This window comes from Hyperolius riggenbachi, chromosome 4, assembly GCF_040937935.1.
Source record: "Hyperolius riggenbachi isolate aHypRig1 chromosome 4, aHypRig1.pri, whole genome shotgun sequence".
NCBI lineage: Eukaryota > Metazoa > Chordata > Amphibia > Anura > Hyperoliidae > Hyperolius > Hyperolius riggenbachi.
In genome coordinates this window covers 192,898,202-192,923,290 of record NC_090649.1, presented here as the reverse complement: position 1 = coordinate 192,923,290, position 25,089 = coordinate 192,898,202, and the positions used below count along the sequence as shown (strand labels likewise).

Below are 25,089 nucleotides of genomic sequence, written 5' to 3'. Positions count from 1 at the left end.
AACATTTCAAAAATATGACCAATGTACCACACACGTATATTCAACTTTTCCCCAGTTATGATAAAAATGATTGGAAACTCTGAGAAAATTGCTAGGGTGTGTATATTAATAAATTGACAATCTAACACACACCATACAATCTTTAGGCCTTCAAAGATTGTGATTTTCCATGTGGGGGCATATGAGGAGTAAGGGGGGCCCAGTAGGTTTGCTCAGTATGGGGCCCAAAAATGTTTGATGGTGGCCCTGTGTGTGAGCAGCATTGTGACATGCACAGTATGCACCACCGGATCTATAGATAAGGAATCTGTCTGTGGCTGAGACAATTGCAATTTTAATACATTTGTATTAACTACTTAAAGACCGCCCCACGCCAATAGGTGTGGTTGCGGTCGCAGCCCCAGGACCGCCTAACGCCAATTGGCGTCAGGTTCTGGAACCGGCTACTGAAGGAGATTGCGCAGGGTGCGCGCGCATCTCCTTCTCGGGGGCGGAGCTCCGCCCCATATTCAGTCTCAGACTGTTAGACAGCGTAACCTCCATCTATTTCTATCCCTCTTTGATATCCTACACATATACACATATAAGGGCTTCCCTTTGCATTTAGCCAGTCATACTCTTTGCCTCCCTCTTACTGGATAGATACTTCTTTGCCTCACCATCATTGGGGCCATTCTTGATGCATTTTGGACCTGATCCAATTCACTTTTTCTACTAAGTGTTCCCCTAGGAGATAATTTTTATCTTCTGTTTCAAATAACTGTTTCATACCCCCCCCCCCCCCATAGGGTGTAAGCTTTTGGCGGGGTCCTCCCTTCCCTAGTGTAATGGTGGATTTACAGATGTTTTCATTGTTTTACAACCCTTTTAACATTATAATTCTACCATCCATGTATGTTGCTGGGTCTGCTGCATTTTGAATTACATACCGTCAATTGTCATTATAGAATGCCTCTGCTTCGTGTATTTTGAAGATATACACGTATTTTGTGACACATTGGTTACATTATAAAATGTGATTGTTTTCCCCGATATCAATCTCTCAACCTGGGCTGTCGTGTAATCTATTGCTCTTAGCCCTGTCTAGGTGACTGGCTCCCTTTACTTAATCAATACAATACTTTTAAAGCTCCAACCAAGCAAGAAATTGCTCAAATATTTTTCCCCCTACTTTTTAGTAGTTTTTATAATTCACAAGTGCTAAAAAGTTATTTTTTTTAGATAAGATGAAAATTATCTCCTGGTAGAAAACTCAGGAGAAAAAGGTTATTGGATAAGGGCCTTTGTGACATTTTATGAACCCATTTTGCCCTATCTGGGCAGCATCAACTATCAGCATTTCTTTTCTTAATAAACTGTGCTTACGAGCAAGAAATGGGTTTAGAACATGAAATAAAATATGTTTGTTCTATTGTCACAAATCTGAGCCATTAGATTGCCACAAGTCGGGCATGATCTTTAACATCCCCACTGCTTTACTGAGATGGCATAAAGGTGATATATATTACCATACCTGTCTGAGCTCCATTAGGGACAAGGTGATTGTACAGATACAAAGCAGAAGGATTGCAATGGCGTAACCCAAATATCCTTCAGCCAGCCACAGGACAACAGTGAAGAACTGGTACACATAGAATAGATTTAACACCTGCATAAGAAAGGATGATTTGTTTTATTCTTACGTCATCCAATAGTCTATTGGCAGAAATGTAACATAACTTCACAATAATGCATATAGCTGAGTACAAACCTTATTAATTAATAATTTCCAGAGAGGAGCTACTTCTACTTCTATGGTGTTATAGCCACACACTGTCCTTCTGCAAGACAAAAACACAAACCTGCTCATTAATGAATGTAATTGTTAATGAAAATATGCAAAAGAACTCTAAAAAATAATCAAATCTAATTAGCCGGATGAAATTTGGGTGTAGCTCTGCTGATCTAGTCTTGCCTAATTGATGTATGGATTATGCATTGCTTTCATTATAAAAGTGCAAACTCATGAATCTAAAATAATATTATATTTGAAATGAATTGAGTATTTTGATCCATTAATGAACTTGAAGCAATTATGAGTTGCAATTATATTATGGGCATAAACAGATAAAGGGGGCACTTACGTCATATATTAAACTGATTTATTAGCATGAAGATATCAATTACTGCAATGAAGCTGAGCAGATAAGATAGGTATCATGTAGATAGACATAGTTAGACATTATAAGACATTATGTACAGTGGCTTGCAAAAGTATTCGGCCCCCTTGAAGTTTTCCACATTTTGTCACATTACTGCCACAAACATGAATCAATTTTATTGGAATTCCTCATGAAAGACCAACACAAAGTGGTGTACACATGAGAAGTGGAACGAAAATCATACATGATTCCAAACATTTTTTTTCCAAATAAATAACTGCAAAGTGGTGTGTGCATAATTATTCGGCCCCCTTTGATCCAAGTGCAGTAAGTTGCCTATAGACATTGCCTGATGAGTGCTAATGACTAAATAGAGTGCACCTGTGTGTAATCTAATGTCAGTACAAATACAGCTGCTCTGTGAGGGCCTCAGAGGTTGTCTAAGAGAATATTGGGAGCAACAACACCGTGAAGTCCAAAGAACACACAAGACAAGTCAGGGATCAAGTTATTGAGAAATTTAAAGCAGGCTTAGGCTACAAAAAGATTTCCAAAGCCTTGAACATCCCATGGAGCACTGTTCAAGCGATCATTCAGAAATGGAAGGAGTATGGCACAACTGTAAACCTACCAAGACAAGGTCATCCACCTAAACTCACAGGCCGAACAAGGAGAGCGCTGATCAGAAATGCAGTCAAGAGGCCCATTGTGACTCTGGACGAGCTGCAGAGATCTACAGCTCAGGTGGGAGACTCTGTCCATAGGACAACTATTAGTCATGCACTGTACAAAGTTGGCCTTTATGGAAGAGTGGCAAGAAAAAAGGCATTGTTAACAGAAAGCATAAGAAGTCCCGTTTGCAGTTTGCCACAAGCCATGTGGGGGACACAGAAACCATGTGGAAGAAGGTGCTCTGGTCAGATGAGACCAAAATTGAACTTTTTGGCCAAAATGCAAAACGCTATGTGTGGCAGAAAACTAACACTGCACATCACTCTGAACACACCATCCCCACTGTCAAATATGGTGGTGGCAGCATCATGCTCGGGGGCGGTGCATCTCTTCAGCAGGGACAGGGATGCTGGTCAGAGTTGATGGGAAGATGGATGGAGCCAAATACAGGGCAAACTTGGAAAAAAACCTCTTGGAGACTGCAAAAGACTTGAGACTGGGGCGGAGGTTCACCTTCCAGCAGGACAATGACCCTAAACATAAAGCCAGGGCAACAATGGAATGGTTAAAAACAAAACATATCTATGTGTTAGAAAGGCCCAGTCAATGTCCAGATCTAAATCCAATCGAGAATTTGTGGCAAGATCTGAAAACTGCTGTTCACAAACGCTGTCCATCTAATCTGTCTGAGCTGGAGTTGTTTTGCAAAGAAGAATGGGCAAGGATTTCAGTCTCTAGATGTGCAAAGCTGGTAGAGACATACCCTAAAAGACTGGCAGCTGTAATTGTAGCAAAAGGTGGTTCTACAAAGTATTGACTCAGGGGGGCGAATAATTACGCACACCCCACTTTGCAGTTATTGATTTGTAAAAAATGTTTGGAATCATGTATGATTATCGATCCACTTCTCACATGTACACCACTTTGTATTGGTCTTTCACGTGAAATTCCAATAAAATTGATGCATGTTCGTGGCAGTAACGTGACAAAATGTGGAAAACTTCAAGGGGGCCGAATACTTTTGCAACCCACTGTAGGGAGCTGTGATGAATTTCTATCACATGTGGATAAGATACAGGGCCATATGCAATTCACTTTTTTTGCTGAGTTTTCTCCTAGAATTGTCTTTCTCAACCAGGGTTCTCTGGAACCCCGGGGTTCCTTGAGGACTTTTCAGGGGGTCTATGGCATTTTTCCCCTTTGAGGTGAGCTGCCTCAGCGGGCAGGGTTTCAAAATTATGTCTCTAGCTTCTCAATGTCTTCTTCACTCATTTTTTGCCCATCCTGAATTCTAGCAGTCCTACTTTTTCTTCACTGGTGCAATGGCCATGGGACTGTTATAATACATTACATTGGAGATGAATAAAATGTAGCATGTGGGATGCCAAAACTGAAGAAAAATGAGAGAAACCCAATCATCGGGCAACTATACTTGGGAGTGCAATAATGGAGGGCATGAAATGGGTGTTCTGTAAAGGAGAAACATGAAATGGGGACTTTTACAATAATAAAGTGTTAAACCTCACCCACTTTTAAAGAGAATCTGTATTGTTAAAATCACACAAAAGTAAACATACCAGTGTGTTAGGGGACATCTCCTATTACCCTCTGTCACAATTTCGCCGCTCACCGCCGCATTAAAAGTAGTCAAAAACAGTTTTAAAAAGTTTGTTTGTAAACAAACAAAATGGCCACCAAAACAGGAAGTAGGTTGATGTACAGTATGTCCACACATAAAAAATACATCCATACACAATCAGGCTGTATACAGCCTTCCTTTTGAATCTCAAGAGATCATTTGTGTGTTTCTTTCCCCCTGCAGCTCACTGAAGAGTTACAAGCTGATTGTTTGTTTCTTCTTGCAGACAGCTCTGCCCCGTTGTCTGTAATTCTGCAGTATGTGACTCATCAGTATGTGAACAGAGGATTTATCCAGCTTGTAAAAGATAAGAGAGCAGAGAAAAGCTGGCTAATGTAAATAACACACACAGGGGAGTGTGCATAGAGGGGGCATGCATAGCAGATCACACTGAAGAGTTGGCAGCCTTCCAGACACAGGACGACAAGTCTGACAGGGGAAAGATACGCTGATTTATTACAGAGATGGTGATAGTAGAAAGTGCTGCAGTAAGCCAGAGCACATTATAATAGGTTTAGGAACCTGTAGGATGGTAGAAAACACAATGACATTTTTGTTACAGAGTCCCTTTAAGGACCAATCCTAATATAAAATAAATCCTCTCTCCCTCCATAAATTCAGGGTTTCCTAAGGTCCAAAAATTATTTGAAGGGGTTCCTCCAGGTAAAAAGGTTCAGAAAGGCTGTTCTAGGAAATACATTTTCATCTTCTTTTTAAAATAACTTTTCAGCACTTTGGAATTAAAAAAAAAGTATTAAATTAATATTATTAATAGGCTAAAAAGTGCTATCAAAAAATATTTGGAGTATTGTATTGCTTGTTGTTGGTTTGATATTGACAAGGCATGAAAATAATAATTGCATAATGGCCATAAAGAACAAGCAAGCAAACTTGGTAGTTTCAGGAGGACAAAACAATCCTATAAATGCAGGCCAAAAACAAATGGTCTCTTAAACTATGTCTGTACTATGTAACAACTGTTGCTGTAGTTTAGTCCCTCTACTTACATAGTTACATAGTTATTCAGGTTGAAAAAAGACATACATCCTTCGAGTTCAACCAGAGAACAAAGCACAACACCAGCCTGCTCCCTCACATATCCCTGTTGATGCAGAGGAAGGCGAAAAACCGTCCCTACGTCTGGCAAAATGGGGCAGACGCCACCCCCTGGCCAGCTGCTGCCCCCCCCTAGCCACCCGAACTCGGAAGTGTTTGAAGCCGCGGCTGCCACTTGCTCCCCGAGACTGACAGGCTGCTGCTGTGCTGCCCATCACCCACCCACTCTCCCCGTGCACTGGGCGGGTGGCTGGCAGGTGAACAAGTCCCGGTGCCCACCCTCCACAGAGTCCCCCTGCGTCCCTGTACCTATGCACTGCAGCGCTATCATCAGACAGATGACAGGCGCTGCAGAGACTGTAGCATTACTGTTGCTAGGCAACAGCAGGAAGCGGTGTTGCCTGGGTCTAGGAGTGGCCCCACTTGCTTGCCATCCAAGCCATCATGGGACACGGGAACTTCTGGAAGTCTGGCACTGTGACTGCACAGTGTTCAGCATCTGACAGGAATCCCCAGGCAGCAGACAGCAATGAGCTCCTCCACATGACCTCACCAGCCAGAGCCAGGCAAACTTCACGTGCACTGAATGGCTAGTTGTCGCCCGTACTCTGCTGCAAGACGAAGGTATGGGGGAGGGGGTAATAGAGGCTGTAAAGCTGCAGCAGAGAGACGTCTGTGAGCATGTCCCCCTCCCAATCACATAACTGTGTAGGTGTTCTAAGTCTCCCTGCGCTGTAGAGCCCTCAGTGTAACTGCTTCCCCCTCTCACCTCAGGCATTCATTATGTGTAAGGGGGCTGGGAGTTGATTAGATGTGTGTGTCAGTGTGGTGTATGTGTGTGTGTCTGTGTGTCTGTGTACAGTGTGTGTGTGTGTCTGGTGTATGTATGTGTCTGTGTACAGTGTATGTATGTGTCAGTGTATGTATGTGTCTGTGTACAGTGTGTATCAGTGTGGTGTATGTGTCTGTGTACAGTGTGTGTGTATGTGTGTCAGTGTGGTGTGTGTCAGTGTGGTGTACAGTGTGTGTGTCAGTGTGGTGTCTGTGTACAGTGCGTGTGTATGTGTGTCAGTGTGGTGTGTCTGTGTACAGTGTGTGTGTGTGTGTGTATATTTTAGCATACATTCAAAGTGTACCTGTCACTAGGGGTAGAAGAGGATTTATTCTTCCAGCCATTCTTCCAGCCATCAGCTCAGCCATTCTTCCAGCCATCAGCTCTGTTATTGCCCTCCTGGTGCCCTTCAGTGCCAAACACTAACCTTTCCCCTAACTACACCTACCACCAACCCTCCTCCTCCCTACACCTACCACCAACTCTCCCCCACCTACACTTACCACCGACCTTCCGCCAACCTATACCTTACAACAACACCACAACTATCACACACACACACACACACACACACACACACACACACACACACACACACACACACACACACACACACACACACACACACACACACACACACACACACACACACACACACACACACACACACACACACACACACACACACACACACACACACACACACACACACACACACTACTCGGAAAAAGCACCGGTGGAATTTACACACCTGAGGCGGGAGGCCTCAGGTATGCAAATTCCACCGGTGCTTTTTCCGCTGTTCCTGTCGCTACAGAGTTATGTTCCAGAGTAGCAGGAATCCACTGCTGCTATTGTGCTGTTCCCGCCACTAAAAATGTTAGCGGAACTCCTCTGCTGCTACCATGCTGTCCAAACAATACACGTGCCCTTAGCAACTGAATTACTGGCAGTGGCCGGTAAATCTACCATTTAACATGGGCATCTATGGCGTCGCTCAGTTTCTCGGCCGCAAGTTGCTTGGGGGCGCACTTTGGAATCTCTGCCTCTGGTCAGGACAAGGTCCTCCAGCACCCAAGGCTGAGACACCAAAGTGCGCCCCTCCATCCCTCCCACCCCAGCCGTCACACACTGATTGCTATTAGACTAAGAGATGCCCCAGGGCCCCCAACACCTTCATCTCTAGTTATCTGGCTTGAAGTCACTGCCATGTATCGCCTTTTCTTATTTCTCTCTGCTTCAAACACAATAGGGGAATGATAGCGAGTGAGTGAGTTGTGCCCCCCTCCTACACTGCGCCCTGAGGCTGGAGCCTCTCTTGCCTTTGCCTCAGCCCTGTGTGTGCCCCCCCTACACTGCGCCCTGAGGCTGGAGCCTCTCGCGCCTCTGCGTCGGCCCGGCCCTGCTGGAGGACCTTGTCCCGGGCCCTGGCTGGATGATTGATTTTGATCGGCGCAATAGCCAATTGTGGGGGAAGGGCGGGTGGCCATGGAGACGGCGGGTCACGTGGTAGCAGGCGGCAGCACAATCTGACAAGGGCCGCTCTGCTCCTGATGTGACGTCACACACCCACACTCTGCACTCCCGCAGGGAGGGGGGTGCGGCTAGAGCCCAGCCCACATGCAGAAACAGTGAGGGCCTATTTCCACTATATGTGTGGATTCTGGATGCAGAAAACTGACTCCAATGAATGCCTATGGGAAATCTGCTTCAAAAAAATTGCGTTTAGTGGAAACAGGCCTATAGGCATTCATTGGAGTCAGTTTTTCTGCATCCAGATATTGAATCTGTGTGTAGTGGAAACAGGCCCTTAGACTGTCTGTCTGTAATGTCAGCAAGGAGGCGGGCATGGCCAGGGAGGGACTGTGTCATGTGCAGACTGCAAATGAGTCGGGCGGCAGGCCAATCTGCAACTGATTACAAGGGGGGAGGGGAAATAGGGGTGGAGTACAGGGAAACTGTCTGTCTTTGTACCTACTGCTGTGCTGTGGTTAGTTCTGCCCCCCCTGTCACTACCTGAACTGGGGTGCTTCTGTCACTACCTAAACTGGGGGGCACCTGTCACTACCTAAACTAGGGGCTCCTGTCACTACATACACTGGGGGGTCCCTGTCACTTCCTGAACTGGGGGGCACCTGTCACTGCATACACTGGGTGGCTCCTGGCACTACCTAAACTGGGGGTACCTGCCACTAACTGAACTTGTGGGCTCCTGTCACTACCTGAACTGGGGGGTACCTGTCACTACCTAAACTGGGGGGTACCTGTCACTACCTAAATGGGGGGGGGGGGGGGGTACCTGTCACTAACTGAACTGGGGGACACCTGTCTCTAAAAGGACTGGGGGTTGGGGCTCCTCTCACTACCTGAACTGTGGGGCCCTGTCACTACCTAAACTGGGGGGCTCCTGGCACTACCTAAACTAGGGGGCACCTGTCACTACCTAAACTATCAAGGCCAGCCAGCCCAGCATCACCACCAGCCAACCAGCCCAGAATCACTGTCAAAAAGGCCACAGCATCACCACCAGTCAGGCCAGCATTTACTTCAACCAGCCAAGCATAGCCTAGCATCACCGACAGCCAGTTCAGCCACAGCATCACTGCCAGCCAGGCCACAGCCCACACATCACCCCCAATCCAGCCAAAAACAGTATTGCCAGGCCAGCCAGGCACAGCAGCCAGTAGAGGAGAATTCAGAAGCCAGGTGAGAGGTGTCTACCATATTAAAGGATACCCGAAGTGACATGATAATAATTGCCTCATGGTTACTGAATTTGTCTTGTTGGGGGCCTCATAATTGCTGAATTTGTCTTGTTGGGGGCCTCATGATTGGTGAATTTGTCTTGTTGGGGGCCTCATAATTGCTGAATTTGTCTTGATGGGGGCCTCATGATTGCTGAATTTGTCTTGTTGGGGGCCTCATGATTGCTGAATTTGTCTTGTTGGGGGCCTCATAATTGCTGAATTTGTCTTGTTGGGGCCCTCAGGATTGCCGATTTGTCTTGTTGGGGGCCTCATGATTGCTAACAGCGAGACTATGAGAAAAGCTGAATCATCATCATAAGAGAAAATAGCATTAAACCTACTTTTTTAGCTTTTTAAAACAAAAAATAAAACTGGGAGGTTCTAAAAAAAGAGTATATTTTTCAGGAGTAGGATGGATGAAGTTATTTATCTTCACAGTTTATTTTCAACTTGGATTTTCCATAATGTTCATGTATGAGTTAAAACATTTGTATTTAGTTTAAATTGCTGTTGCCACTTTGCGATAGATAAGTGACTTTTGGGTTGCAGTTTGGGCACTCGGCCTCCAAAAGGTCCCCCACCACTGTCCTAATCTGATGTTCCACATTGCTAAGTTCATGTAAATTTGTCTCCACCCATGACCACACCCACATTCTGGTCCATGGCCACACCCATTTTTCGGCGCGGCGCGCTAAGCGCGCCGCACAACTTCTCCAACATTTTCGGCGCGGCGCGCTGCGCGCGCCGCACCACTTCTTCCTCCCCTTCTTGCCCCCCCCTGGAAACATTTCTGCGGACGCCCATGCTTACAAGGCATGGTCCAATTAGCCCCAAAAGGGAAAAATTCCTTCCCGACTCCAGATACCAATCAGATAACATCCCTGGACCAACATCACTGGGCACTACCTAGTAATTATAGCCATGTATGTCTTGCAATGCAAGGAAAGCATTTAAAGAAAACCTGAACTGAAAATTAAAAGTCAAAATAAGCATACACAAGTCATACTTGCCTCCTGTGTAGTCTACTCCTCAATCTCTTTCTCCTCTCCCGCATCCTGTATGTCCACTGTGATCAATGGAAGTCTCCGTCCTTTATTTTGAAAATGGCCATTACCCCATAACAGCTTTCTGGTCAGCACACTGTTAAACTGTAACATCGTCCACTTGAGCCATAGGGAAACACGGACATTACTGGCATATCAGTTGTCCACTCAGCTATAACTGACAGCAGCTGATAAATAACTGACAGCAACGGATATATTTCAGATCTGACAAAATATTGTCAGAACTGGAAGGGATTATTGTCAGAAGAAAATGATGAGCTTCTGAGAGGAACTGATGGTAAGGTAACTATTTAATGTTCATTTGAAGTTACCTCATGTGTTTATTTTAAATATTTTTACTCAGTACAGGTTCTCTTTAAGCCCCCTTTAAATGCAGGTATAGAATTTGCCCTCTATGGCAATGCATTCCACATCTTAATCACTCTTACTGTAAAAAACCCTTTCCTCTAGTCCTTTGAGAAGGCCTAGGGACAGAAAGCTCATCCGCCAAGCTTTTATATTGCCCTCTGATGTATTTATACATGTTGTTAACTAGATCCCCTCTAAGGCTTCTTTTCTCTAGACTAAATAAACTTAGTTTATGTAACCTTTCTTGGTAAGTGAGAGATGAGGCCTGAGATGCGCTTGACACCCCCTCTGCGGGCCAGGCGGCGGGCTTAGTGCTGCCCTGGATGTTACCCCGGAGCACCTTCCTGTGCCGCTTGGTGCCTCCTTTCCCAAGTCCCTTCCCGCCCTTTCCTCGGCCAGACATAATTTCGATGTTGCTTCTTCTCCGCTGTAGAGACGAACTACTAGGCCCTCCTTTTCATTTTCCAATTAAGGACACTTTAGGAAAATTTAAGGACACCTGAAGTAAAAGGGATATGGAAGCTGACATATATTTTCTTTCAAACAATACCGGTTGCCTGGTATCCTGCTGATCTTTCAGTCATCAATAGTGTCTGCCACCTGAAACAAGCATGCAACAAATTCAGCCAAACTTTAATCAACCATCAGATCTGCATGGCTGTTCAGGGTCCATGGTAAAAGTATTAGAGGCAGAAAATCAGCAGGACAGCAAGGCAATCTGCATAATTCAAAAGGAAATAAATATTTCAGTCTCCATATCCCTCTCACTTCAGGTATCCTTTAATGTAGTGGGAGTTTTCCACTTTGTATTGCTTTATAGCCAGTGAATACAACTTGTTCCCACAATGATAATGGAACAATATAAATGCTTGATCAGGGTTTAAAAAGTAGATAAACAGAGGTGGAGATCTTTTTTTTTCTAATCATCACTTTTCTTATACAATGGAGAGTTTTGGGAGAGGCACACCTTACCGTCCGTCAATTGTTGGGTGCATAGCCAGGATGAAAAGTTACATCCAATATATAAAGAAGTCCAAGGTCGGCAAGCATTGCAACAACAAATTGTAAAGCTTAAAGAGAAACTCCAGCCTAAACAAACATACTGTCATTAAGTTACATTAGGTATGTTAATTAAAATAGATAGGTAATATACAGGGATATGTGAGGGAGCAGGCTGGAGTTGTACTTTGTACTGGTTGAACTCGATGGACGTATGTCTTTTTTCAACCAAAATAACTATGTAACTATGTAACTATAATCTCTTACCCACACTGTTTTAAAAGAACAGGCAAATGTTTGATTTCATGATGGCAGCCATCTTTTTGGTTGAAAGGACGTGACAGGGAGCATGAGACACAGTTCCAACTGTCCTGTGTCCTGAGCACCTCTCCAGTTGCTAGGCAACGTGAATAACAACATAGGAAATCCCATCATGGTCTGCACAGCATCAGGGGAAAAAAGCCCAGGCTTTTTTTCTTTGATGGGTGGAGCTTAGCTAAAAATGCATCTAAAAACGATGCTTTAGTAAGAAAAACAAAGTTTTGATGCTGTGAAACTGTTAAAGAAACACCAAGCCTTTTCAGTTCTGCTGAGCAGATTTTTAGTCCGGAGATTCACTTTAACCTCTTGACGACCAGCTAACGCCGATTGGCGTAAACTGGTCGTCTGCGGGTTTCCATGGAAACGGCCGCTCGTTCGAGCGGCCTTTCCATGTCCGTTCATGGAGGGTGTCTCCGTGAACAGCCGGAGATCGCGGCTCACCGGCAAAATGTAAACACACGGGGAAAAAAATCCCCTCTGTTTACATGATACGCCGCTGATGCGCACAAGCGCCGTAAGGCAGATCGGCGATCCCCGGCCTCTGATTGGCCGGGGATCACCGGCATATGATAGGCTGAAGCCTATCCTACAATGCGCAGGACGGAGGAGGAAGAGGTAGGGAGGGAGAGGGAGGGAGCACAGAAAACGCTGCGGAGGGGGGCTTTGAAGAGCCCCCCCGCAAAGCGCAGCAAGCCAGCGGCAATCAGACCCCCCAGCAGGACATCCCCCTAGTGGGGAAAAAAGGGGGTAAGTCTGATCGCCCTGGCATAATCCTGATCTGTGCAGCGGGCTGGAGAGCCCACACAGCACAGATCAGGCAAAACATCCCTGATCGTCAAGTGGTTAAGGGGCCAATTTATAAGAAAAGTGATGAAGTCCAACGTCGGCTAGCACACCAGAAGTTATTTGCAAGAGTGTTTTCTTCCTCAATGCATTTGTCAACACAAGATTTGCCAATTGTTTTGGGGCCGAGGGGGGTCTGCACTTTTTGATGAAGGGGACCCCGCTTTGCCCCAAAACAAGTGTCAAATCTTGTGTTGACAAATACATTGATGAATAAACACTCTTTCAAAAAACTTCTAGTGTGCTAGCCGACGTTGGACTTTATCACTTTTGTTATTAAAATGTGTTGTTGCAATGATTGCCACTACAGTAATGTTATGGTCTGCTGGGCTACTTTTTTACTTGACTATAGTTCTTAGAAGAAGCATACTGGTAGGGCACTTACCTCCTGTCTTGCTCTTCTTTTGTTAGACCAAGTCCATACTTTGAATGTATGCTGTGGCAGGAATGATCTTCCTCCAAAGTTCTGAAATGTCACACACAATTGTAGCCTAGCAGATTTTACATATTCAGACATATTAAATAAGAAATGTAAAAAGCTTCAGAGCTGTGCAGAGTCCTGTTACCTGTACCAGGCAAGCAGAAAGTCTCATACATGAGCCAATTGTAGTAAAGCCAAATATCTTTGACTGCATTGACTGATTTACTGAATGACTGAATGACCATTACTGAAATTGTGCACCAAGATTGTCACATGTCTTTTTAACTGTAATTTGAGCTCTTTGAAATATAATGTATCTAAAGGACAACTGAAGTGAGAGGGAAATGGGGGATGCCATATTTATTTCCTTTTAAACAATACCAGTTGCCTGGCAGCCCTGCTGATCTATCTGGCTGCAGTAGTGTCTAAATAACACCAAAAACAAGCATGCAGCTAATCTTGTCAGATCTGACAATTATGGCAGAAACAGCTGATCTGCTGCAAGCTTGTTCAGGGTCTATGGATAAACATATTAGAGGCAGAGGATCATCAGGATATCCAAGTATTGCATAAAAGGAAATAAATATGGCAACCTCCATAGCCTTCTCACATCAGTTGTCCTCTAAGGATCACCTTCACTAAAAAATGTAAAATTAGAATACATGTAAACACATGCATACAGTGTAAGACACACAATTTAGTCAAATGCACTGTAAATGTATTTTTCCTATGTCGTTGCTAACAGTAAGAAGTAAAAAGCTGAAAAATTGGACTGGTTTTAGACTAGTCCATCTCCTTATGAGGGATTATCAGTATTTCCCTTATTCTTTACAGAAGCGCTCTCCAGAAAGGATCTATGCAACGATTATGGCCAGCATTCCTAAGGGTGTATATACACAACCGATTTTGATTGGCCAATGACTGGCCAATTTTACCACTTTCATGTAGTATAAGAGCCAACAGATTATTAATACTATGAATAGATTGAACAGTCTAAACCAGTCAGATTCTTGACATTTATACTTCCTAATGTAAGTTATTCAAAAAGTAATTCATAGTGCATTTGACTTTGGGACAAATGTACCTCTTATGTGTATGTCTGTTTTTTTGTTTTTTGTTTTGCATTAGTGGTCCTTTATTTTAGCTGATTGAGGCTAGTTGAAGTGAATGCTATGTAAAACACTTGTCTTGCCCTACTAGATCATTCAACTAATAATAAATGAACTTTAACTTGAAGTTAGGTCTATTTATTATTAAGGAAATAACAAACAACACACTGATTCTTATATTATTAGGGTCTGACCATTTTGTTGTGGTAATAAACAGAGGTTAAGAGGGGATGATTAATGAAATGCATACAAGGTATCCTTGCATTCAAATGTCAATGTAAAGCAGCTTGAACAGGGACCAATAACATTTGACAGGAAGTTATTGGTTATTCATTGGTACACATTCAAGCTGAAAATAATTTACAATCAATTGAATGCAAGAATAAATTATTGCATCTCAATGATCATTCATTGTTATGTAGCAAGCACTTCGATATTAATCCATTTGTACAGCTTATGACCCAAAATATTGATATTTGGCTTCCCAATACTTAGTATACCCATGATCATAAGAGATTCTGTCATAATTACAATATATACTTTGTAATATTGATGTAATTTATTACTGACATGAAGGCAAATTACTCCATGATTGGTTGATTGGGAATTTCCTAATATTTAAAGTAGTTATACGGTTTTGAATAAGGACCAATTGGGATGCTGACAGCTGACCTTCAAGTGTAAAATCAAGACTGTTATTTTCTGGTCTCACTCACCCAGTTATTCCACACTCTTAGGAGGAGAGACAGGTGTTTCCTGGGGATTGATCATGAGTGATGCCTGTTGCAACTGTCTTTTGGAACATTATATATGTCATTCAGCAAACTGACATATTAACTTTTATTACAAGAGAACTACAGTCACATTTTTTTGTTGCCTGAAAGGGTTAATAGCTGTAGATAACGACCTGAGACAGCTTCTGTCTGCAAGCTACAAAGACAAACAATGTGATAAATCACAGAAAGTTTGAAATTGAAAATAGTAGTGTTATGATTATAGACTAAACTGGATATTACATTATTATGCAAGATGGATCCTTTCACAGTAGCTGAATGTGAGCAGGGGGAGGATTGTGTTTTTTTTTTTGTGATGTTTTCACGCGTGAGGTTACTTTGTTTGTTGACTGCAGTCATTACTCTGTTTGCAGTTAGGATAATTACATATTCAATAAGTTGAAAGACTTGTTTTTAATTGGAAGTTATGCCAGACTATGCTTCCACTTTAATTAATTACACCTGCACTTGTGCTGCTTTATCTATTAAATCCAAATAAGACAAGGGAAAGACCTTAATTATGAGACATAACTGGCACTGTAAACATAGTTGTTAGAGTTTGGGAATAAATGATAGAGTTCTAATGTTATAATCATTCTAAAATGGTAGCAATTGATTTTATTTATTTTTTGTAATTTGTTTCAGTAGCTTGTTTGTTTCTATAAAACTGATGGTTAAGTTTAAAGCACCTGAAGTGAGACGGATATGGAGGATGACATATCCATTTCCTTTTAAACAATGCCAGTTTTCTGGCATCCTGCTGATCTTTCTGGCACCACTAGTGTCTGCATTACACACCTGAAACAAGCATGCAGGTAATCTAGTCAGACTTCAGTCAGAAACATCCGATCTGCATGCTTGTACAAGGTCTATGGTTAAACTAAACCTGAACTAATATCAAGTGTAATACTTACCTGAGTAGAGGGAAGGCACTGGAAAGCATAGAGCCTTCCTGTTCCTCCATCCAGCCTGTCAGTGCCGTCTCTGGGTGTAGCCATTCGTCCTGCTCTATCAAATAGCTCTTTGAAACTCCTTGAGTAATCTTTAAAACTACTTTCATTCCGAAGTAGTTTAGAGGACGATTGCATCCATAATGCGTAAAGAGCAATTCACCCGTGTGCTGTATGGATATGTTTATCCTCCTTAAATAGTTCTGAACATTTCCTGAGGAGTTCCACAGTGCTATTTGACTGAGGTAACTGGTATTGTTTAAAAGGAAATGAATTTGTCAGCCTTCAAGGCCCATATGCAATTAACTTTTTCTCCCAAGTTTTCTCCTAGGAGATAATTTTCAGCACTTTGCAATTAAAGTACCAAAAAAGAGGTGAAAAGGTGCCATCAAAATATACTGAGTATTTTTTTGCTTGCTGGTGGTTTAAAAGGAATTTTTTTTACAAGTTGTGAAAATATCAACTAGGCATACATTTGAAAAGGGCAACTGGAAAAAAGGGCGCCTGAAACAGATGAAAAAAAGCCAGATTCGGCTACAAAGGACGAAATGTTAAATTCAGCTACAAAGAGTGTCTGGTGTAGGTGAAATGCCACATTCACAAACAACAGGGCGCCTGGTGTAGGCGAAATGTCAAATTAGGCTACAAAGGGCACCTGGTATAGGCGAAATGCCAAATTCGGCTACAAAGGGAGCCCGGTGAAGCTGAAAATTACTTTTACTTATAAAAAGGATGATGTTATAGGCAAAATTTGCTGGGCTATAAAAGGCCTCTGGATATAGTTTACAAAGTGATATAGCTGAGAAAAGTCATTACTATGACCTAACTTCTCCCTACTCTCACACAGAACCCTCCCCTGATGGTGCCTAACCCTATGACCCCCTGGTGGTGCTTCACCCTAAGACCCCCTGGTGGTGCCTAACCCTAACACCCCCCCCCCCCCGGGTGGTGTCTACCCCTAACTCATCCCTGGTGGTGCCTAAACCTAAAACCCCCCTGTTGATTACTATGACCTAACTTATCCCTACTCTCATACAGAACCCTCTCCTAGTGGTGCCTATCCCCAAGATCCCCCCTGATGGTGCCTAACCCTAAGATCCCCCCTGGTGGTGCCTAACTCTAGGACCCCCTTGGTGGTGCCTAACCCTAAGACCTCCCTGGTGTTGCCTAAACCTAAGACCCCCCTGTTGATTACTATGACCTAACGTATCCCTACTCTCACACAGAACCCTCCCCTGGTGGTGCCTAATCCTAACCCCCCTCCCCCCCGGTGGTGCCTAACCCTAAGATCCCCCCTGGTGGTGCCTAAACCTAGGACCCCCCTAGTGTTGACTAACCCTAAGACCCCCCCCCACACTTGTGATGACTAATCCTCACCCCCCCCCCTCTTGCACCCTCAAATCAAAAATCTCGGGCTATAAAAGGGTGCCCTTTTGTAGCTGAATGATAAACCTTGTAGCCAAACCTTGTAGCTGAATCAAAAATATTGGTTATAAAAGGGCGCCCTTTTGTAGCCGAATTCAAAACCTTGAAGCCAAATCAAAAATCTCAGCTACAAAGCGGCGCCCTTTTATAACTGAATCAAAAACCTTGTAGCTGAATCAAAAATCTTGGCTACAAAGGGGCACCCTCTTATAACTTAATCAACCACCTTGTAGCCGAAAACCTTGTAGCCGAATCAAAAATGTCGGCTACAAAGGGGCGCCCTTTTGTAGCCAAATTAAAAACATTGTAGCCGAATCAAACATCTAGGCTACAAAGGGGCACCCTTTTGTGGCCGAATCAAAAATCTATGCTGCAAAGGGGCGTCCTTTTGTAGCCGAATCAAAATCCTTGTAGCCGGAATGAAAACTCAAGTGCCCTTTTCACCACCTTGTAGCCGATATTTGCAGAAATAACATTGAAGTCTATGGAGGCGCCTTTTTAATACAGACGGCTCAGGTGCCCTTTTCAACTGATTCCATCAACTAGAAAAATATTCAGGTGAAAAAGTTAATTGCTTATAAGTCATGTGTCTCTGACTTTAGATGTCCTTTAACAAGGCTTGATGTTATTCTGATTGTATATGAATCATTGGTTAATTTTAGATGAACTGATTAGCTAATTGCAAGTCAATGAGCAGTGCAGTTTCTAGGCTAAAATGCACCCAGGGCGAGGGTGTAAAAATTGCGCCCCCCCCCCGCGAGCAAGGTATGGGTGCCCGCAGTATATGTTAGCCAGGTCTAGTTGCACTTAGTATAGGTCCCCCCAGTATAGGTAGCCAAGAATAGGTACCCCAGTATAGGTAGCCAGGCATAGGTGAGCCAGTATAGTTGCCCCCGCTATAGGTTAGCCAGGTAGGTGCCTCCAGTATAGGTAGCCAGTATAGTTGCCCCCAGTATAGGTTAGATAGGCAGGCGCCCCCGGCATAAGTTAGATAGGTAGGTGCCCCAGTACAGGTTATTTAGGTAGGTGCCTGCAATATAGGTAGCCAGTATAGTGGCCACCTGTATAGGCTAGCTAGGTAGGTGCCCCCAATACAGGTTAAATAAGTGCCCCCAGTATAGGTTAGATAGGTAGCTGCCCCCCAGTGTAGGTTAGATTAGGTAGCTGCCTCCCAGTGTAGGTTAGATAGGTAGCTGCCCCCCAGCGTAGGTTAGATTAGGTAGGTGCCCCCCCAGCGTAGGTTAGATTAGGTAGGTGCCCCCCCAGTATAGATTAGATAGGTAGTTGCCCCCCAGTGTAGGTTAGATAGGTAGCTGCCCCCCAGTGAAGGTTAGATAGGTAGCTGCCCCCCAGTGAAGGTTAGATAGGTAGGTGCCCCCCAGTGTAGGTTAGATTAGGTAGGTGCCCCCCAGTGTAGGTTAGATTAGGTAGGTGCCCCCCAGTGTAGGTTAGATTAGGTAGGTGCCCCCCAGTATAGGTTAGATTAGGTAGGTGCCCCCCAGTGTATGTTAGATTAGGTAGGTGCCCCCCAGTGTATGTTGGATTAGGTAGGTGCCCCCCAGCGTAGGTTAGATTAAGTAGGTGCCCCCCAGTATAGGTTAGATAGGTAGCTGCCCCCAGTATAGGTTAGATTAGGTAGGTGCCCCCCAGCATAGGTTAGATTAGGTAGCTGCCCCCAGCATAGGTTAGATTAGGTAGGTGCCCCCAGGATAGGTTAGATAGCTAGCTGTCCCCTATAGTGGAGGGGGGACCTGGAGCCGCGGGGAGGGCAGCCCGACCTCTCCCTCCCTCTCCCGGGCGCCCTCCGTGCTCCCCCCTCAGATGCAGAGCGAGCAGCCGGGAAGCGCTGTTTGCAACTCACCTGCCTGGCTCCAAGCGCTGCTCTCTCGCCGCTGGTCTGTCTCTTCTCTCTGCATACATGCTGATACACGCGGCTTCCGGCTAAACAGGAAGCCGCGTGTATCCGCAGTATGCAGAGAGAAGAGACAGACCAGCGGCGAGAGAGCAGCGCTTGGAGCCAGGCAGGTGAGTTGCAAACAGCGCTTCCCGGCTGCTCGCTCTGCATCTGAGGGGGGAGCACGGAGGGCGCCCGGGAGAGGGAGGGAGAGGTCGGGCTGCCCTCCACGCGGCTCCGGCTCCCCCCTCCATTATAGCGCCCCCCTCCTAACAGCGCCCCGGGCGGCGGCATGCCCCGCACGGGGGTAGAAACAGCCCTGTCAATGAGCATTGTTGGTAATGATCATTTAGGGCCCTTTTACACTTAATGCGTTGGTATGCATTAGTGTGCGTTGGTATGCATTTTTTCCATGGCATGCTGGGTAACACTGTAAAAGTGTGATGATCAGAAAGGTGATGTTATTAGTAGTTATGATGTTAATGTTGATGATAATTTGTATGCTGATGATGAGATAAATGCAGAGAGTTCTTATGAGAAAAGTGATTCAGTTTGACTTAAAAAAGATGGTTGAAACTATCCATATATGATTTTGTATATCCGCACAGCAAATATAATTCCAGCAAGAGCAATTTAACTATTGTGAAGCTATAAGATAATGCATTTATTACACATTGGAGTGCCTTTTCGTTAATTCTTTGTTTCTATTACACCCTTCAGTACTGGGATATGTAGCAGACATATTAGCTGAAATCCATTGTTTTTGTTATATAGAACCTTGGCATCAATGCTTGTTGGGACAAAGGACCTACATTTGTGGAAGCTGGGTGTCCGAGGATATAGGTGTGTCAAAGGATGCAAGTAAAAAGACAGACTAGAGCTGGTTGTGATAATACTAAAATTCAGAAGCGGCTAGAAAATGTGAAAGTGGACTTTTAAAGTTTATTGATCTACTGAATACTGGTGTGAATACTGGTGTGAAAAAGAAAAAGAAATCAATATTTCTCATACTGCTGTTCTGGAAGCAACATTACCAAACTAGAAGAAAAAAATACAGAATGGAACCCTCAGCGCCTGATGGGAAAGATGATGCCACACATAAAAAGTCATAAGAAGTTGCAGACATTTTCCTGTTGCAATGATGTATACGTTGTCCCTTGGTAATGTGTAAACAGTGGCAATGGGGGTCTTATATGTTTATATGTTGATGGTAATGTAATGGTCAGAAAAAAGAGTACTGTCCCTTTAATTAATAGAAATGCTAGCAATGTGTCATGCAAAAGACGCTCAAGCTAAAAGTATCCATCTTCAGGTCCCCTCTGTTTGTTTTTCCTGTGTACTGTGCAAGAAAAAATAACCAACGACTAATTGTATCTCATTTGGTAAGTCTTATCATTAAGGTTAGCTGAATATAAAAACCATTGAAAACCAAATAGTATATATCTGTTGGTCCAGTTTATGGTCTAAAGGTGGCCACACACGATACAATAAAATGATCCGATTTTACAGCAATTCGATAAAAACGATCGTATCTCCCTAAAAAATCGAAAGCTTTTTTTTTCATTCGACTGAAAAATCCGATCGGATTTCCCGTTTTTTTCGATTTTTATCTATCCAGAATGCCAGATATTTTTCTTCAATTTCTCTACAGATTGTATGGTGTGTGTTAGATTGTCAATTTATTAATATACACACCCATGCAATTTTCTCAGAGTTTCCAATCATTTTTATCATAATTGGGGAAAAATTGAACATAGGTGTGTGGTACATTGGTCATATATTTAAAATGTTACAATCAGTCAGAAAAATTGATTGCAATTCTTAAATTGAACAGATATTTAACAAATTGTATGGTGTGTGGCCACCTTAAGAGTAAAATGTTGATCTGCAGCTTTCTGATGCTTAGTTTTGGCAGTTCACTCTATGGACTTTATAAACATTGGCCTCAATTCACTAAGCTTATCTGTTGTCTTTAATAACGTTTCTAGAGTGATCACCATGGTGATAAGGCATGTAGTATTCAGGAAACATTTTACCTCAGGCAAACCTAAAGTTAACTCTTCTGTCTTTAAAGGAGAACTGTAGTGGGATGTATATGGAGGCTGCCATATTTATTTCCTTTTAAGCAATACCAGTTGCCTGACTGCCCTGCTGAACCTCTGCCTCTAATACTTTTAGCCCTAGATCCTGAACAAGCATGCAGCAGACCAGGTGTTTCTGCCATTTTTGACAGATCTGACAAGATTAGCTGCATGCATGTTTCTGGTGTGATTCACACTACTGCAGGCAAATAGCTCAGCAGGGCTGCCAGGCAACTGGTATTACTTTAAGGCTGCTTTCACATTAAGACGTTACAGGCGCATGTTAGTGCAGCCTGTAACGTAGCCCCACCCCACAGTAATGAAAAATCAATGGGCTGTTCACAGTGCCCACGTTGTGTTACATTGTAATGCAGCACATCCATTGAGAGTGCTGCATGCTGTGCGTTATGCGCGGCTAAGCCGTGTTAGACTGTGCGCACATGCTCAGTAGTGTTGGGGAGGAGTGGAGAGCGGCCAGGCACATGGCTAATTAATATTCACTGCACGGTGTGATGTGCAGTGTTTACTTCCTGGAGCGGCCGCTCTGTGCGGCGATTGGCCGGGCGGGACCACGTGATGCCGCATGCGTCCAAGAGTACGCATCACGGCATCATGGACGCCAGAGTGAGCTGCATAACGCGGCTCACTCTGACGTCCACATCAGAGAACACCAGGCGTTGCGTTAGGGGCACGTCATGTGCCCTATAACGTCCCCTAAACGCAACGTCCTGGTGTGTAAGTAGCCTAAAAGGAAATCAATATGGCAGCCTCCATATACCTCTCACTACAGTTCTCCTTTAAGTTAAGGAAAGATATTTAAAGTTAACTCTTCAATCCTTAAAATAATTCCAGAAAGTTAAACAGGCTGTTAATTAACTGCATGTGAAAATAACTACAGGGGAGGTAACTTAAAGGGAAGGTTCAGGGACTATGAAATAAAATAAAAATTCTTATCCACTTACCTGGGGCTTCCTCCAGCCCGTGGCAGGCAGGAGGTGCCCTTGGCGCCGCTCGGCAGGCTCCCGGTGGTCTCCGGTGGCCGACCCGACCTGGCCAGGCCGGCGGCCAGGTCGGGCCTCTTCTGCGCTCCATTGTGCATTCCACGCCGGCGCGCTGACGTCATCGGACGTCCTCCGGGCTGTACTGCGCAGACTCAGTAGTTCCGATTTTTTCATAGTCCCTGAACCTTCCCTTTAAGGACTGAAGTGATAAGATAACTCTCTCACTGTGAAAACGTATCTCTACACCTTAATAAGGCAAGATCGATGTGTGGTGGTACGTTTTCTCTTGCCTTATTACCTCCAGCATGATCTTAGTTAATTGATGCCATGGTATCAAAGTTCTAAAGAGTTGACTAACTCATGAACAATACTTTCGTTTTGCATACTGGGTGCATATAAGAATCCTCACTTGTAAAATATTCAAGCTCTCCATACGCCCTTCCACTTACCCAATTTTCTGAAATTCTTTTGTAGTAAAATCCCACACAAATCGAATCTTCTGTACTCTAATAAATTTAACCTGCAAATGGAAAATAATTTTTGTTTTCAGCACAGAAGAGTCTTATCAATGTGCTTTAAAGGCATCACAGGTGACGAATTTTGAGTAATGCTCGCAATGTTTGCAAGGGCAGGGCTCTTTCACCCTTTTGTGTTTTGGATTTTGTTACACATTTCTTCATATTAATTCTGTCACTGTTATTACCAATTCAGTACTTTGCACCGATTCTGCTTTCGGTCACATAGGTGCACTGAACAGGTTACAGGTATGCAGTGATTGGTATTACAAATGTGCAGCTGTCTCACACACACAGGTAGTCACTGAATGTGCTGGGCCTGGCAGTGGCACAGTAGGAATTACCAAGGGGCCAAGGGCCAGCTGCGACTGACTGACAGGGCTGTATATGCAAGTGTCTGTGGGAGTGGGACACACACAAAAAAAAATAGATCACAAGAACAACATTAGCTCTCAAAAGAGCTGTTGAGGGGTGCTTTTTAGCAATAAGAATCAGCAAGGAGCAAGCTAACAAGCCTAACTAAGCTTTCCATATGTCTCTCTGCAGCAGCTCTCCCTTCTCTAATTACTGCAGGCACACGAGTGACTGTAATGGCTGGTGCTGCCTGCCTTTTATAAGGGGGGCTCCAGGAGGGAGGGTAGACTGATTGGCTACCCTGTGTCTGCTGACTGTGATGTAGACCCTAATGATGTAGTATAGGGGGCGGGTCGAACTCGCATATCAACAATCAACCATCGAAGTTCACGCAAATCGGTTCGCGGTCGAACCATTTGGGCCATCTCCAACCGCCATGCCACCGTGCTGCACTTCCTCGCAAAGCTTAGAGCAAAGATGCCAGTCTGCCCACTATTCCAACAGTTGGACTGTTCTACTGCCTTTGAAGGTGTGCTTTGATAGAAAGGAAGCTTTGAGGTGATGCACTAGTCCAAAAGCCGACCCAAAGAGTTTCATAGCCATCAGAATTATAATACCTACTGCAAGTTATAGCTGTTTATGCAATATTTCCTATCCAGTGTATTTTACTCTGACACAAATGTATATTATATACTATATGTTTGTGTGCATATGTACTTTAGGCACCCCTTTAACATTTTCAATGCAGAACTTATCTCAGCAAACCTGAAGGTGATACAGCAAGATTCTAACATTTTACTTCTGGCTTTTTGTAGCAAAATTCTCAGTACAGGAACACATGATTATAAGGTACTCTGAATTGCATTTTGTCATCATGGTTGCAAATAAATAAAAATGTAAACTCTCAAATCTGAAAGAGAATGATCGTTTATTACATTAGGAGATTATTTATTTTATTTTGTTATTTATTTTTAATTAATTTAAGTCCGAAACAGGTTGTACACATGTTGAGTTGATGTGGCTCTGCAAAAATGTATTAGCTACAGGCTCGCTATACACCAGCGGTTCTGGATGTGTGCCTGGCTTTCAGGGGCAAATAAATAGAGGGTTTGCATATTGGGGAGTGATGCATCATGGGAAACCACAGTTGCTCACGTAAGACTAAATTATCACAAATACCTTCTGTTCTAAGAAGGCAAAATTACATTGAGCACTGCTTTTTAATAAAGGACTTTCTGGTCTCTTTTAGTCTATTATACCTTCCTTGTGGTTCTGGGTGACCATGAGCTATCTGGGTATTCCTTATTTTTAACTAGTTGTCTCAAAGAAGCACAGAACCGGAAAGCCTCATTCCATAGCCTGAAGTGCAGAAGTTTGCATCATTGTTTGTAACAGGCAGATGCAGCGTTATTATTAACTGTATTGTCGGAAGCAGTAAAGGGGGAGGGGGGGTGGAACAGAGAAAAGAAAATGGAAGAATGGAGAAAGAACGGGAGAAACACATGAGAGAGAAATAATAGCAGTGTAGACTAGTTAGGATCAGTCCAATGTACTATATTAACACTATATTAGTATTTCAGTGCTAAGTTTATTGTTGAGGATGCAACAATGAAGATAGATTTGCTACAATAACTTACTTTAAGATCTGGTCTTCTTATAGCTCTGTTCACTATGGAATTTTCATCAGACATAGCAGCACATTCAGACCCACTGAAAGAGTCTTTAAATTCATCCAAAGTAATCCAGCGCACTTTCTTCCTAGTGTATTTCTTTCTTTCATCCTAGATTAAATTATGTAAATTTACATGAGACCAGTGAATTGACACAAGACTTAAAGAGACACTGAAGCAAAAAAAAAAAAAATGATATAATGAATTGGTTGTGTAGTACGGATAATTACTAGA

The 25,089-nt window shown here is 43.6% G+C and overlaps 1 protein-coding gene across 2 annotated transcripts in view; it reads right to left on the bottom strand.

Moving 5' to 3' along the window:
- Positions 1 to 25,089, bottom strand: part of LOC137571672 (probable cation-transporting ATPase 13A4) — a 134,589-nt gene that overhangs the window by 69,882 nt on the left and 39,618 nt on the right. For both annotated transcript variants that reach the window (XM_068281168.1, XM_068281169.1), the window contains exons 3-7: positions 24,823 to 24,966; positions 22,766 to 22,836; positions 13,048 to 13,128; positions 1,751 to 1,820; positions 1,514 to 1,648 (exon numbers count right to left, since the gene is read on the bottom strand). In XM_068281168.1, coding sequence (XP_068137269.1) covers positions 1,514 to 1,648; positions 1,751 to 1,820; positions 13,048 to 13,128; positions 22,766 to 22,836; positions 24,823 to 24,966 — 501 coding nt within the window. The remainder of the gene's footprint in view (positions 1 to 1,513; positions 1,649 to 1,750; positions 1,821 to 13,047; positions 13,129 to 22,765; positions 22,837 to 24,822; positions 24,967 to 25,089) is intronic.